Source organism: Polypterus senegalus, chromosome 12 (genome assembly GCF_016835505.1).
Source record: "Polypterus senegalus isolate Bchr_013 chromosome 12, ASM1683550v1, whole genome shotgun sequence".
Classification (NCBI taxonomy): domain Eukaryota; kingdom Metazoa; phylum Chordata; class Cladistia; order Polypteriformes; family Polypteridae; genus Polypterus; species Polypterus senegalus.
Genome location: NC_053165.1, coordinates 158,746,764 through 158,759,647, shown reverse-complemented (window position 1 = coordinate 158,759,647; position 12,884 = coordinate 158,746,764). Strand labels below are relative to the sequence as shown.

The 12,884-nt window shown below is 44.6% G+C and overlaps 1 protein-coding gene across 2 annotated transcripts in view; it reads left to right on the top strand.

The window, feature by feature from the left end:
• il12rb2l (interleukin 12 receptor, beta 2a, like) overlaps positions 1-12,884 on the top strand; it is a 60,066-nt gene that overhangs the window by 25,505 nt on the left and 21,677 nt on the right. For both annotated transcript variants that reach the window (XM_039770478.1, XM_039770479.1), the window contains 6 exons: positions 3,005-3,144; positions 3,224-3,368; positions 3,751-3,812; positions 10,386-10,647; positions 12,267-12,473; positions 12,575-12,676. In XM_039770478.1, the coding sequence (XP_039626412.1) occupies positions 3,005-3,144; positions 3,224-3,368; positions 3,751-3,812; positions 10,386-10,647; positions 12,267-12,473; positions 12,575-12,676 (918 nt within the window). The remainder of the gene's footprint in view (positions 1-3,004; positions 3,145-3,223; positions 3,369-3,750; positions 3,813-10,385; positions 10,648-12,266; positions 12,474-12,574; positions 12,677-12,884) is intronic.

The following is a 12,884-nucleotide window of genomic DNA, read 5'->3' as shown; positions in this document are numbered from 1 at the left end:
GGCAAAACAACTTGGCAGGTGGGCCGTGGCACAAAGAGGCAGGAAAGTGAAATCCACAAAGGAGCCTTGGGTTGTGCTGCAGTCAGTGGCATCTCCACGTTCTTGGGGGGCGATGAGGCACTTGCATAACTTGAGCGTGGTAGGGATTTACACAGCAGCATCTACTGGCAGACAGTGGAATTGCAGGCTGCCTAAGGCCAAATAACAAGTAGTAAACTGAGGAAAATGGCAGGAATGGTGCCAGACTGACAAATTCTTGGATTCTTGAAGCAGAGCAGTCACTGTAATTAAGGAGTCTGAAGACGAAAGCGTGAACTGTAATGGGGGCAGTGGGGGGGCTTTGCAAGCAGCTTTGAGATCTGGGTAACCACAATGGAGTTGTTCCATGACAGATCACCACAAACGTGACCACAACATCTCAGATTTTGATTAAAATGGCTGTACTGGATCATATCGCACGTTCAGGTCACACGCTGGCGTGAATCAAAATGCCTTTATAGTTCTCGAGTTAGGAGGGCATGAAAATTAAAGTCACTTCAGGGATTAGGAGCCCTAAATTTTAAGATTCATTAATTTCACAGTAGATCCACCATTGGGTTTAGTGCAGCCTGCTTTCATCCACCCTGGTCCTGGTGGACCTCCATGTCTGAGCCAGCAGTCACTGTGCCTTTATCTAATGCTTTAAGTCGGTGTCGGTGATGTCCCACCCTTGTGTCTCCTGTGAGATGCTACGGCTCATCCCCTCAGCTGTGGTCCCGTGGTGTAATCATGATTTCCTGTTTTCTGGAACTGACTTCATAGAGTAGCACATGTAAGAGATGACTTCACAGCAGGAGGGCCAATCTTAGTTGGTGTGCAGACCCCATTTTGTCATTTCCTGCATGTGAAAGTCTCTGACGGTGACCTCGGTGACTTTACCCTCTTTCTGTGTCACACTTGCACTGGACAGTGAACATTTGGCTTCCTGAACACTTTTACGCGCATCCTATTGGTGTTCGGCTAGGGTTGTTGTTGTGTTTACCTATTTTTGTGACTTCCTCTCGTCCTCTGAGTACACATAAACGTCACTACGGCTTCCAAGGACGGATTCCACTTCTAGCCCTGACACCACTTCTCCATCATTGCAATGTCACCATGTTGGCGCTAATCGTGCCAAAAACTGAATGTAATCAAATGACCAATCAGAGTCAAAAGGCGGGGCAAGGGGAGGCATCAACAGTTACGGGGAAGGAGGAGTCGGAGGCGGTGCCATCATTAGTGTGTTGTACTTGGAGTGAAGGCGAACGGGGACTTCATAAGGCAGATCATCCGTTGTGAAATCGTGAAATGGTTACGTATGTGACACTGACCAAATGCTGCCACCTACTGACGAGAATAATATCATCAAGTGGGTCACCACAAGTGCAATAAATGCGTTTAGGTCGCCAACCGCACACACGCTTTGTGTTGCCGTCCACGCGCAAACTTCACCAGGAAGTTAAATAAGAATTTACATAACAGCAGCAGGCAGCAACTTTATGGAAAAAAGACAATCCTGTTGTTTCTTTTTCTTTTTATTTGGAATGGCGGGAATAATGCAATGTATTACCACGATTTTATTTATTTATTTCTTTTTTAAGTAAGGCAGGTATTTACGGTGTATTAATCACTACTTTAAACATAATCTGGATTTAGGTTCTCTTAAGCCTTGTTCACACGAGCGTTAAAATCGAGCGTTTTTGCGTTCGTAGCGTCCGGTGAGCACGGATCAAGCGCCGAGTGTTTTCTACACGTAGGAGTCAATGAGAGTGTTCACACGGGCTTTGGTGACGTGCGTTTGTCCGGCAGCGCGTTTATACGGCATCAAAAAAACGTTGCATGCAGCTTTTTCTTGGCGTTCAAAACCCAACGAACGCAAGGAAACCGCTTCTAGTTCGTTTTCTGCGCGTTTATTTTACGCTTCGGAGGACCGGATATATCCCATATATCGCATTTCTTCATAAAGCACAAAAAAACTTCCTTTAACCCGATGTTGTGCAGTCAGAGGATGAACCCGGTAGCGGCGGCGATTTTTTCTCTCCCTACGTCGCCGTATTACGAGTATTTTTAAAACAAGAAGATTAATATCTAACATAGCAAAATGGTCCATATTTAGAGGAGGCACCTCAAATAAAATGACAAGGGCTTTCATATCCAGTTCCCGACACTGCCTCCACAGGTTAACACACAAACTACAATTTGGGCTGCAGGCTGGCGTTAGACAGAGACAAACGAACGCCGGTGTAGAAGTCAATCGATCGCCACCACAAAATGCAACATAAACGTCTAGGACGTTCAGAGCAAGTTCGTTTATCCAAAAACTTAACGCCCGTGTGAACAAGGCCTAAGTAGGGGGCTGTAAGTGCCCAGGAGGACGGACGGGCATCCTGGCCATGATGGAGGAGGATTTCTTGTACAGCCGGGAAGCCATAATGGAAGGATGTCCAGGATACGGACACTACCCAGGCGGGACGCCTTATAATTAATTCCCCTCCTGGGTGGGATGCTGGAAGGAAGGATGGACTGGTGAATGTTGGAAGCCCGGAGCAGTTCATCCTCCATATAAATAGGTGTCAGTGTTCTTCGCAAGAAGTCCCAATTTGGGAACACGCAAGACTGTACGGGAACTGCAGTCCAGAAGTGCAGCCCTGCAGGGGTCCTTGGGTGACGATAGAGGGCGCTGCCAGGGGGAGGACCTTCGTGGTTTCTGCATGACCCAGAAGTGCTTCCAACAAGCCACAACATGCCACCTGAAATACTCCAGGGTCCACCCTTAAAGGATCCCACCGCATGACCTCAGTCAGAGTCAGAGTTGGGAGGCAGCGGGCGAAACCTGCTGGAGTAGAGAAGGAGATTAAAAAATCCAGTTAATTGAACCCGGAGTTGTGTTGGGTCTTATGTGTCTGTGGTTTGGGGGCTCGGTTGCACCCCCTACTGTTCACAGCATGTGACTCTTACAGGCGTCTTTCTGCATTTCGTATTACAGACAAGTTACCGCCTCCAAACATTACAGAGATGGACGCCGAGCATTCCCTGATATCAGTTCTTTGGTATTTCCCTTGTAACGAAGTGCAGGAGAGAAACTGCCGGCTGCGCTACCGAGCCGATGGTGACAGCTGGACCGAGGTACGGTGACATTCCGCCAGACGACTTGTTTGTCTTTTTTTCTTTTTTTTTTTTTAGTAACGTTTCTGATCAATTTCAGGTTGATGGGGAGGATGTGGGGATCGAGTACAATCTCGAAGACCCCCAGCCTTACACGCTTTACTGGTTCCAAGTCCGATGCACCTGCAATGGAAACGTGTGGAGTGACTGGAGTGAAGCCTCATCTGTGCGCAGCATGGAGGAGTGTAAGAGCCAGTGTATCCCCTTGGTGGGGGGCATCTGCCTGGGTGTCTGCCTTTGTCTGCCCGATGGGGGTCTGTCTGCCTGCCATTGTTAGCCACAGAGAGGAATATGTCTGCCTGTCTGGCTGGTTTTCTGCCTTTGTCTGGGAAGGTGGTGGGGGTCTGTCTGCCTGTCCTTCTGTCTGCCTGCCTGCCATTGTTGTTAGAGGAATATGTCTGCCTGTCTGGCTGGCTTTCTGTCTGTCTGTCTGCTTTGAAGTCCATCCCTGAGCTGATTGAATGTTCGATTTGTGTTACTGTCGACCCTTTTGGGAGCCGCTCATCTGCTGTATCCCATTGTGCTCATCGCGGTGTTTTCTCCTCTCTTCGTTTGTCGTCCCTGCAGCACCAGTCGGACCCCTTGATGTGTTCATTGATCTGACAGACAGCCCTGCTCTCGTCTGGAAGGTAAGATTGGAGTTGATGGGTTCACATCGAGAGTTTTTCATTCTCAGTTCCTTTTCAAATGTACAGAGTGTTGAATACCCTTCACGCATATCACACACTATCTTCTACCCAGAAAGTCCGCTAGTCCCTTTGTAATGAGCATGGGCACTCTTTAGTGGGGCACTTCTTGTACTCTCAGTCTTTTAAATCTTAAGGCATCATTCGCACTCGTTGCCCACTTTCTAAGGTTCACCTGCTTGTTGTTGCAGTTTTCCTGTTCCTTCAGACAGCCAATAACTGCTGTATACACAATGAGCCAATTTCTGCCTGTCTGGCACTTACCCAATGCTGGGTATATTCAGAGTTGACATCTGAAATGCGCCGTCTGTTAGAATGTATTTTGTAATGGTTGTCATCATGAACTGCATTGTATTTTTCTTTCCAACAGATGGTGCATTGTAAACCTTAGCACTGCTGTTTTAGAATCCAATAGCAAATGGCAGATAATTGAGACAACCCACAAACGGACACCATGAGCGCACAAACGTGGAAATATATAAACATGCATCTTGTTTCGTATTTGCCTTGATTTTCTTTCCACGCTGAAATAGCATTTGTGAATTTCCCCTTGGGATTAATAAAGTATCTATCTATCTATCTATCTATCTATCTATCTATCTATCTATCTATCTATCTATCTATCTATCTATCTATCTATCATTTTCAACCGCGGTAAACAAATTGTTTCGAGGGCTGTGTCAAACGAGGGTCTTGTATAACATTGGGGCTTTTTGTGAATGCTGACTTGTGATGGCCATGTGATCAGGTGCCAGCCTCAGTCTGCTCTGATATCTGCCCTCTGTGATTTCATCTTCACTGTTGGCGTCCACCAGGTGTCCCACTCCGAAATGTTTCACTGTCCTTATTTTGGCCAGACTCCTAGTGTTGGTAACCTTACACTCACTTTGTAACTTTTAAAGGCAGTTGTACTTCATCATCTGCCGACCCAGAGAAGTCTGTTTTGGTTTTTTTCGTCTTTCGTTCAGCATTTTAATCTTTTTTGGTTGCATCATAAAATAAATGGCACGCCTATGCTTGGCTACTGAACTGTGCCGACATAATGGGTAAGATTTACATATTTTCAGCTTTTTTAGTCTTCATGATTTAGAAATAATCTAAAAATGGTAATGCAGAAGGACAATTTTTAAAACAAAACCCACTAGAGGGGGAAATCGCCACCAAACCCCCGGCTAGTACAAAGAGCAAGCACTGATTCTTTATACAATTAGAGGTTTATTCTTCACAAAAACAATATTCTAATCGCAGTGAATCTCCATGGAGCACAAAAGCCAAAATGGAATTGCCTGAGACACAACGGCAATCCAAATCAAACAAATCCCAGTACCGACTCCAAAACCCAAAACACAGAGCAGAAGGTCGAAAAATTAAAATCAGGAAAACTTACAAAGCATTCAGAATTTACAGCAAGCACAAGGACTCGCCACTGTAAACCGCACTCGAAATAAATTTGCACGGACCGTAGGAGACCCTCCAGATTTTTAGGAATAAAGGCGATTGGCAGGTGGCCCCGCTTCTTGGAGGACCACCCACAAAACACAAGGCACATAACCGAAGCAATGGTAATATAGCAAAACCGAAAATAGGGAACACTGCAAATAATGAAACTTAGTGATAAATGAATATAAAGGACATGAAACAAGGACTTGGAAACCCCCCATTAGGGTGGGGGCTGAAATAAAGCACCACCAATGAATCAAAATGGCAAAAACACTCGACAAACACCCTCTGCCAGGAACTGTGGGAGACCCTCTGGATTTATAGGCTCGAGAGCAGTTCCCAGTTGGTGATTGGCAGGTAGCCCCGCCTCCTGGGGGAGGGACCAACCCCAGAACACATGACGCACGCCATCACCATAAATAAAAGAACAAGAGAGACGTGAAACGTGAATTTGAACCCCAGCCAGGGGAGGAACCTTGGCTGAGACGTGATCCACGTTTTCAAATTTAGTGGGGACTAAGCTTGTAACTGAAAAAAGGAAAATTTTAAAATGAGAACAGAAATAATCACGTAAATTAACAACAAATTCAGGACTTGAGTTTGAGACCCCCACGGTCAGACCATCCACTACTTTCAGCTGGAGCTCGGGGTTTAGCACTTCCTCTTACAGACTTTTTTTGTTTTTAATTCCATATCAATTTCTTCCATTTAAAATTTCCTTTATTAGATTATAGTGTTGGTTGTAACGCCATCTGTTGGAACAAAAAATGTATCAGTACACGCGACAGACGTCTTACTGTGTGTCAAAGACACAAAAACGCCCAAATATTGTTGTGAGGGAGGAGGCCCAGGAAATAATCAACAAGCAGTGAACTGAAGTCAAAAAGGAATTGTGAGGCTCAAAATGCCAGGAGCCAAAGCAAGAATGAGTAACCAGAGCAAGAAGGCAAAATGGAATCGTATCCAAAATGTTACGAGGGTTGACACGAGAGAAACAAATCTGTCACTAGGGCCTGCTGGAGTTAATGGAGTACTCCACCCAAACACGATATTCTGCTTTAATGTGCCTCACCTCACGTGCTTTATAGTAACGGACAAGAAACGTTTTGAATCTCGTGCTTTCATGAGGTCGCCGGAAAGGGGTGTGTGGCACCCCAATTATCTCTGCCAAGTCTTTAGAGTCCTGGTGCTTCCTGTTTGCGAGACATGGCTGCTATCCAGTGACTTGAGATGAAGACTGGACTCCTTCAGTGCGGTGTCTCTTTAGAGGGTCCTTGTGTCCCGCTGGTGTGACTTTGTGTTGCTCATGGAATCCCGAATGAGGCACATGACCTGCATTGTGAGGGAGCGTCAGTTACGGCACTACAGCTATGTGGCGCAATTACCCGAGGATGATCCGGACCCTCCTTGTTGAGGACCAGGCCAACGGGAACACCCATATAACACCTGGCTGCGGCAGATAGAGGGTCATTTCTGGAGGGTGGGACTGGACCGCGTGTCTTCATGTTGCCAGCCAGGACCCTCAGGTGTTTGTTTGTGTGGTGGGTGCGGCGATGCGCTGTGCCAGTGCAGACCTGACCTGAGCTGACCTGGTGCACTTAGACTCCTGGGTCTTTCTCACACGCAGTACTTTCAAACCAAGTAATCTGAACAAACCCCAGACACAGTTACACCCAACACAGTCACAGGTTCAAATACAGGCTGGCTGTTATCATGCATAAAGGAGGTAAGACATTTTAACGGATTTAACATCCATTAAAAAAAAAAAAATCATGTGTTACTTATGTCAAATGATCGACAGGCAGAGTCACCCTGTTGCTTGCTCACAACATCCAAGACGTGTATATTGAAATATTTTTAAAGTAACCGCTTCCAGAAAGCGCGTTCATGAATGAGGAAGGAACGCACGTGCGCATGCAGCGAGTGAAGCTTCGGAGGCAGCCAACGAATAAGAAGGAGTCCTGACCAATGAATAAAGGAAGGGAGGCGGGTCTTCACGTCCTCGTACACGACAGCAGTGTATTTCTAAAAATTTCAGTGAAAAGGCATGTTTTGGACGGTGAGAGTGCGCGACTGGGCGACTATGCCTATGGATTATGCAACACGAGTAACATGAGATTTTTTTTTTCACGGATGTTTGGATATCGATTTGTAAAATCATGAAATTTCTTACCCCCTTTCTTCATGAAAAAGTGAGGTGTACATTTTTTTTCCTCGATCATATGGGGTAAGCAGTATTTAAGGAAAATATCGTTTTTGTGAAAAAGCGACTGGACAACTTTGCCTGTTGATTACGCGACACGAGTAACATGCGATTTTATTTTTCTTTTGCGGATGTTTTGCTTTTGTTTGTAGTAGCATTGGTCTGTCAAATTTGTCAAATTGTAAACTTTCTCAAATCCTTTCTGCATGAAATCACAAGATATACATTTTTTTCTCGACCGTCACTATAAAGCACATGGGGTAAGTAACATTTAAGGAAAATATCGTTTTTGTGAGTAAGCGCCTGGGCAATTTTGCATGTGGATTACGTGACACAAATAACGTGAGATTTTTTTCCGCAGATATTTTGATATTGTTCGTTTTTGTACTGGCCCGTTACATTTGTCAAATCGTTAAATTTCTTACCTCCTTTCTGCATGAAAATGTAAAATGTACATATTTTTTCTAGACCGTAACATGGAGTAAGCAACATTTGAGGAAAATATTGTTTTTTTGAGTAAGCGACTGGGCGACTTTGCCTGTTGATTACACGACACGAGTAACATGCAATTTGTTTTTTTTTTTCGCCGATGTTTTGATATTGTTTGTTTTTGGCATTGGTCTGTCAAATTTGTCAAATCGTAAACTTTCTTACCTCCTTTCTGCATGAAATCACAAGATATACACGTATTTTCTCGACCGTCACCATAAAGCATGGTGGGGTAAGTATTTAAGGAGAACATCATTTTTGTGAGTAAGCGAATGGGCGACTTTGCCTGTGGATTACGCGACACAAGTAACATGAGATTTTTTTTTCGCGGATGTTTGGATATCGATTTGTAAAATCATAAAATTTCTTACCTCCTTTCTTCATGAAAAAGTGAGGTGTACATTTTCTTTCTCGATCACACGGGGTAAGCAGTACTTAAGGAAAACATTGTTTTTGTGAATATGCGACTGAACGATTTTGCCCGTTGATTGCGCGACACGAGTAACATGCGATTTTATTTTTTTTCGCCGATGTTTTGATATTGTCTGTTTTGGCATTAGTCTGTCAAATTTGTCAAATCGTAAACTTTCTTATATCCTTTCTTCATGAAATCACAAGATATACATGTTTTTTCTCGACCGTCACTATAAAGCACATGGGGTAAGTAACATTTAAGGAAAAAATCGTTTTTGTGAGTAAGCGACTGGGCGACTTTGCATGTGGATTATGCGACACGAGTAACTGGAGATTTTTTTTTTTCGCAGATATTTGGATATCGTTAGCTGTTGCATTGGTCTGTCAAATTTGTCAAATCAAAAAATGTCTTATCTTCTTTCTGCATGAAAACGTGAGATGTATATAGTTTTTCTCAATCATCAAATGGGGTAAGCAACATTGGAGGAAAAAATCGTTTTTGTGAGTAAGCGACTGGGCGACTTTGCATGTGGATTACGTGACACGAGTAACGTGAGTTTTTTTGCGGACGTTTTGATATTGTTTGTTTTAGTACTCGCACGTTACATTTGTCAAATTGTAAAATTTCTTACCTCCTTTCTGCATGAAAATGTGAGATGTGCATAATTTTTTCTTCATCATCACATGGAGCACCTAACATTTAAGGAAAATATTGTTTTTTTGAGTAAGCGACTGGGCGACTTTGCATGTGGATTACGCGACACAAGTAACGTGAGGTTTTTTTTTGCAGATGTTTTGATATTGTTCATTTTTGCATTGGTCCGTTACATTTGTCAAATCGTAAAATTTCTTACTTCCTTTCTGCATGAAATCACAAGATACAGTATACACGTTTTTTCTTGACTGTCACTATAAAGCATGTGGGGTAATAACATTTAAAGAAAATATCATTTTTGTGAGTAAGCGACTGGGCGACTTTGCATGTGGATTACGCAACACGAATAACGTGAGATTTTTTTTCGCAGATATTTTGATATTGTTCATTTTTGCATTGGTCCGTTACATTTGTCAAATCGTAAAATTTCTTACTTCCTTTCTGCAAGAAAACATAAAATGTACATATTTTTCCTCAACCGTAACATGGAGCAAGCAACATTTAAGGAATATCGTTTTTTTTGAGTAAGCGACTGGGCGACTTTGCATGTGGATTACGCGACACAAGTAACGTGAGGTTTTTTTTTTGCGGATGTTTTGATATTGTTCATTTTGGCATTGGTCTGTCAAATTTGTCAAATTGTAAACTTTCTTACCTCCTTTCTGCATGAAATCAAAAGATATACACGAATTTTCTTGACTGTCACCATAAAGCACGTGGGGGTAAGTATTTAAGGAGAACATCGTTTTTGTGAGTAAGCGACTGGGCGACTTTGCCTGTGGATTACGTGACACGAGTGGCGTGAGAATAATTTTCATGGACGTTTTGATATGGTTTGCTGTTGTACTGCATTGGCCCTTCTGCTGCGACTGTTCACTTTCTTACCTTCTTTCCGCATGAAAACACGAGATTTAAATTTTTCCTCGGCCATCCCTATAAAGCACATGTGGTGAGTAACATTGAAGTGAAAAATCGTTTTTGGGTGGAGTACCCTTTACAGATAACTAGCGCTAAAGAGAATGAGAGATTTTGTGCCCACCGAGAGAGAAGTTAAAGTGCAGATGTTCTGATGTTTATATGTCTCATCTTGATGATGTCACAGGTGTGACTGATAACGTAAATAACGTAAATCGAGACGGTAATAAAAATAAACTTTTTAATTTCAACTCCAAACTAATAACAGAATTCAATTCTATTCATATTAAAACATCTCGAAATGTACTTCTTCTATCGGTAATCCTTTAGCCTTCAACCTGTTAATCTGCCGATGGAGGCTTTACCAGTTTCCTAAGATTTCCCGATTCCTTTGTTTTAGACGCTACCGATGAATCAAGCCAGAGGGAAAATACTGGGGTATGTGGTACGTTTTACGGGCACAGATGGCATCAATGTGATCATCAACAGCACCATGGAGGACTTCAACTGCTCCTCAGAGAAGGAGGAAGAACAGCAGAGATGGAATAGTCGTCAAATTTGCAACGTCCCCTTTCCGGAAAACTGGACGGGCACGGCCAGCATCATTGCATTCAGTGCAGCTGGGAAAACGAAACCCACCGAACTTCTTTTCACTGGCCTCGGTAGGGGAAATCATCAAAACCTTCAGGGCTGATGGGCTTACTGCAGGGAGGGAAGCCATGAAAAGCCATTTCTGCGGGATTAGCTGGCCCTCCTGCCCCCTGATGTTAGTGCCCACCGCTTGCTCGCTCTCTGTCTCTGTCTCTCTCTCTCTCCTGTTAATAGTGCCCTAATATGTGGACTGTCCCGCTTGCTACATGTGCCTTGTGCCCATCTCTTCTTTTATTAGTACCCTCGCTTGCCTTCTCTTTCACTTGGCGTTCATGCGCTTGGCGTCTGTCTCTTTTCTGTTGTTATTGCCCTCCATGGCTGCCCGTTTGACTTTCTATTTGTGCTCTCAGTATTAGTTATTAGTGCCCTCCACAGGTCTCAGTTTTCCCAGTTAGTACACTTTGTTTGGTCCCAATGGGGTCCTGGGTGACCCTGTTCTCCCCTTTATGCTGTTTATTACATAGACCACAACAGGATGGTCCAAGTCTCGTAGTCTTATCACATCTGTTAGAGTTGATGTCTTTTCCCTTCTACAACCCCAGACAACTCGATAGGAGTGTCAAAGCGGGCAGAAGAGAACGTTACAAAAGTCTTCACGTATTATGATAGGTAATATGCCCAAAGTAATAAACAAAGTGAGTAAAATGAGTGTGACAAACATACCACTACAACCTAAGTAGAGGCTGACTACCAGGTGGCTCTCTGTACATCTGTAGTACATCTCCCTGCAGCGCCCTCATGTGGCACCCATGGACTACAATTCCCAGCATTTCCTGCTGGTTCCCAAATGGGTGCCAATATCAAGGGCCGCTGTCATCTAGTGACTGGTGGATAAAAGAGAGACAGTCCCTCCCTATCCTCCTCTTTTATCCCAGCCAGGGAATGTGCTACACAAATGTTGGGTTAGGATGCCCGTCCACTTGCCTGGAGCTTCCCACCTGGGTAAGGAATCATCTTCTTTTCTGTCTGGGATGTCCATCGATCCATTTGGGGAGGCTTGTCCAAGTGCGACATCCTTCCCTGCTCTTCTGGGTGTTATGGCAAAAACCTGAGCGTCACACACCAAGCACATTGGGATCGCCAATCCACCTAACCTGCATGTCTTTGGACTGTGGGAGGAAACCCACGCAGAGAACATGCAAACTCCACGCAAGGGAGGACCCGGGAAGCGAACCCGGGTCTCCTAACTGCGAGGCAGCAGCGCTACCCACTGTGCCACCATGCCGCCCTCTCCTCTGTTCATTTCATTTTTATTAAATTGCTTTTCTTGCTCTCCTCACTAAAGTCGCAGTGTAACGCTTCACATCTTAGCCACGTTGCTTTGAAAACGTTCACGACCGTGGATTTGCTTAAGCTGAGATTTGGAAATCGTGTGAACCAGACGATAACGCCTCGGTCGGCCAGTCCCGTACCCAAGTTCGAGATGTGGCAGAACGTGTGTTTTTTTTTGAAATCTTGTTTCTGGGGATAATCTGATAATTATGTTTAGAGGACGTGAGAAAGACTTTGCTGCCTATGTACTTCCAAGCACCCACCTGTCTCACGTGCCCGTAGAGCACGTCGTAAGCACAATGCGTGTTCTTTTTTGGCTCATATGCCGGACACTAACCCCATCTTTGTTGTCTAACAGACCCTTTGGCTCCTGCGGATCTGCGAGTACATGTGGTGGACACTCCACAGGGAAAGGGCTTCACTTTGTCTTGGCGTCCCCCACCGGCTGTCCCATCGAGATTCTTACAGGAGTATCTGGTGCAGAGCAGACAGCTGGCCAAAGGTCAGTGCAGCAGTCTGGAGTGGAAGAGGCTGAACATGAACAGCACCTCCACCACCTTGAACGGTAGGACAGACAGCATGGGGTTTGGGATGGGGTGGTCGTCAGTGAACAGAAGGAGACGTCTAAACAGCCATCTTTGTGGTCTGTGCGTTTGTCTCTAACAGGTGACTTTAAGCCCTTTGTTCCATATGTGGTGTCTGTCTTTGCCGTGTACACTGAGGGGATCAGCCATCCGGCTTCTTGTCTGGCCTACGCAGACGAGGCAGGTTAGTTTTCTTCTTCTCTTCTCTCTGTACGGTACTTGGGAGCAGCAAAAAAGAGCCATCGTGGCTTAGTGGGGAGGAATGTGACTGGAAAGAGCAAGGCTGCTGGTCCAGACTCCACTCATTGACGTATTCGGTGTCCTTCAGCATGTCACTTTACTTGTAGACATACGACGCTTTACTGTGTATCTGCACTCGGCGGCCACTTTAT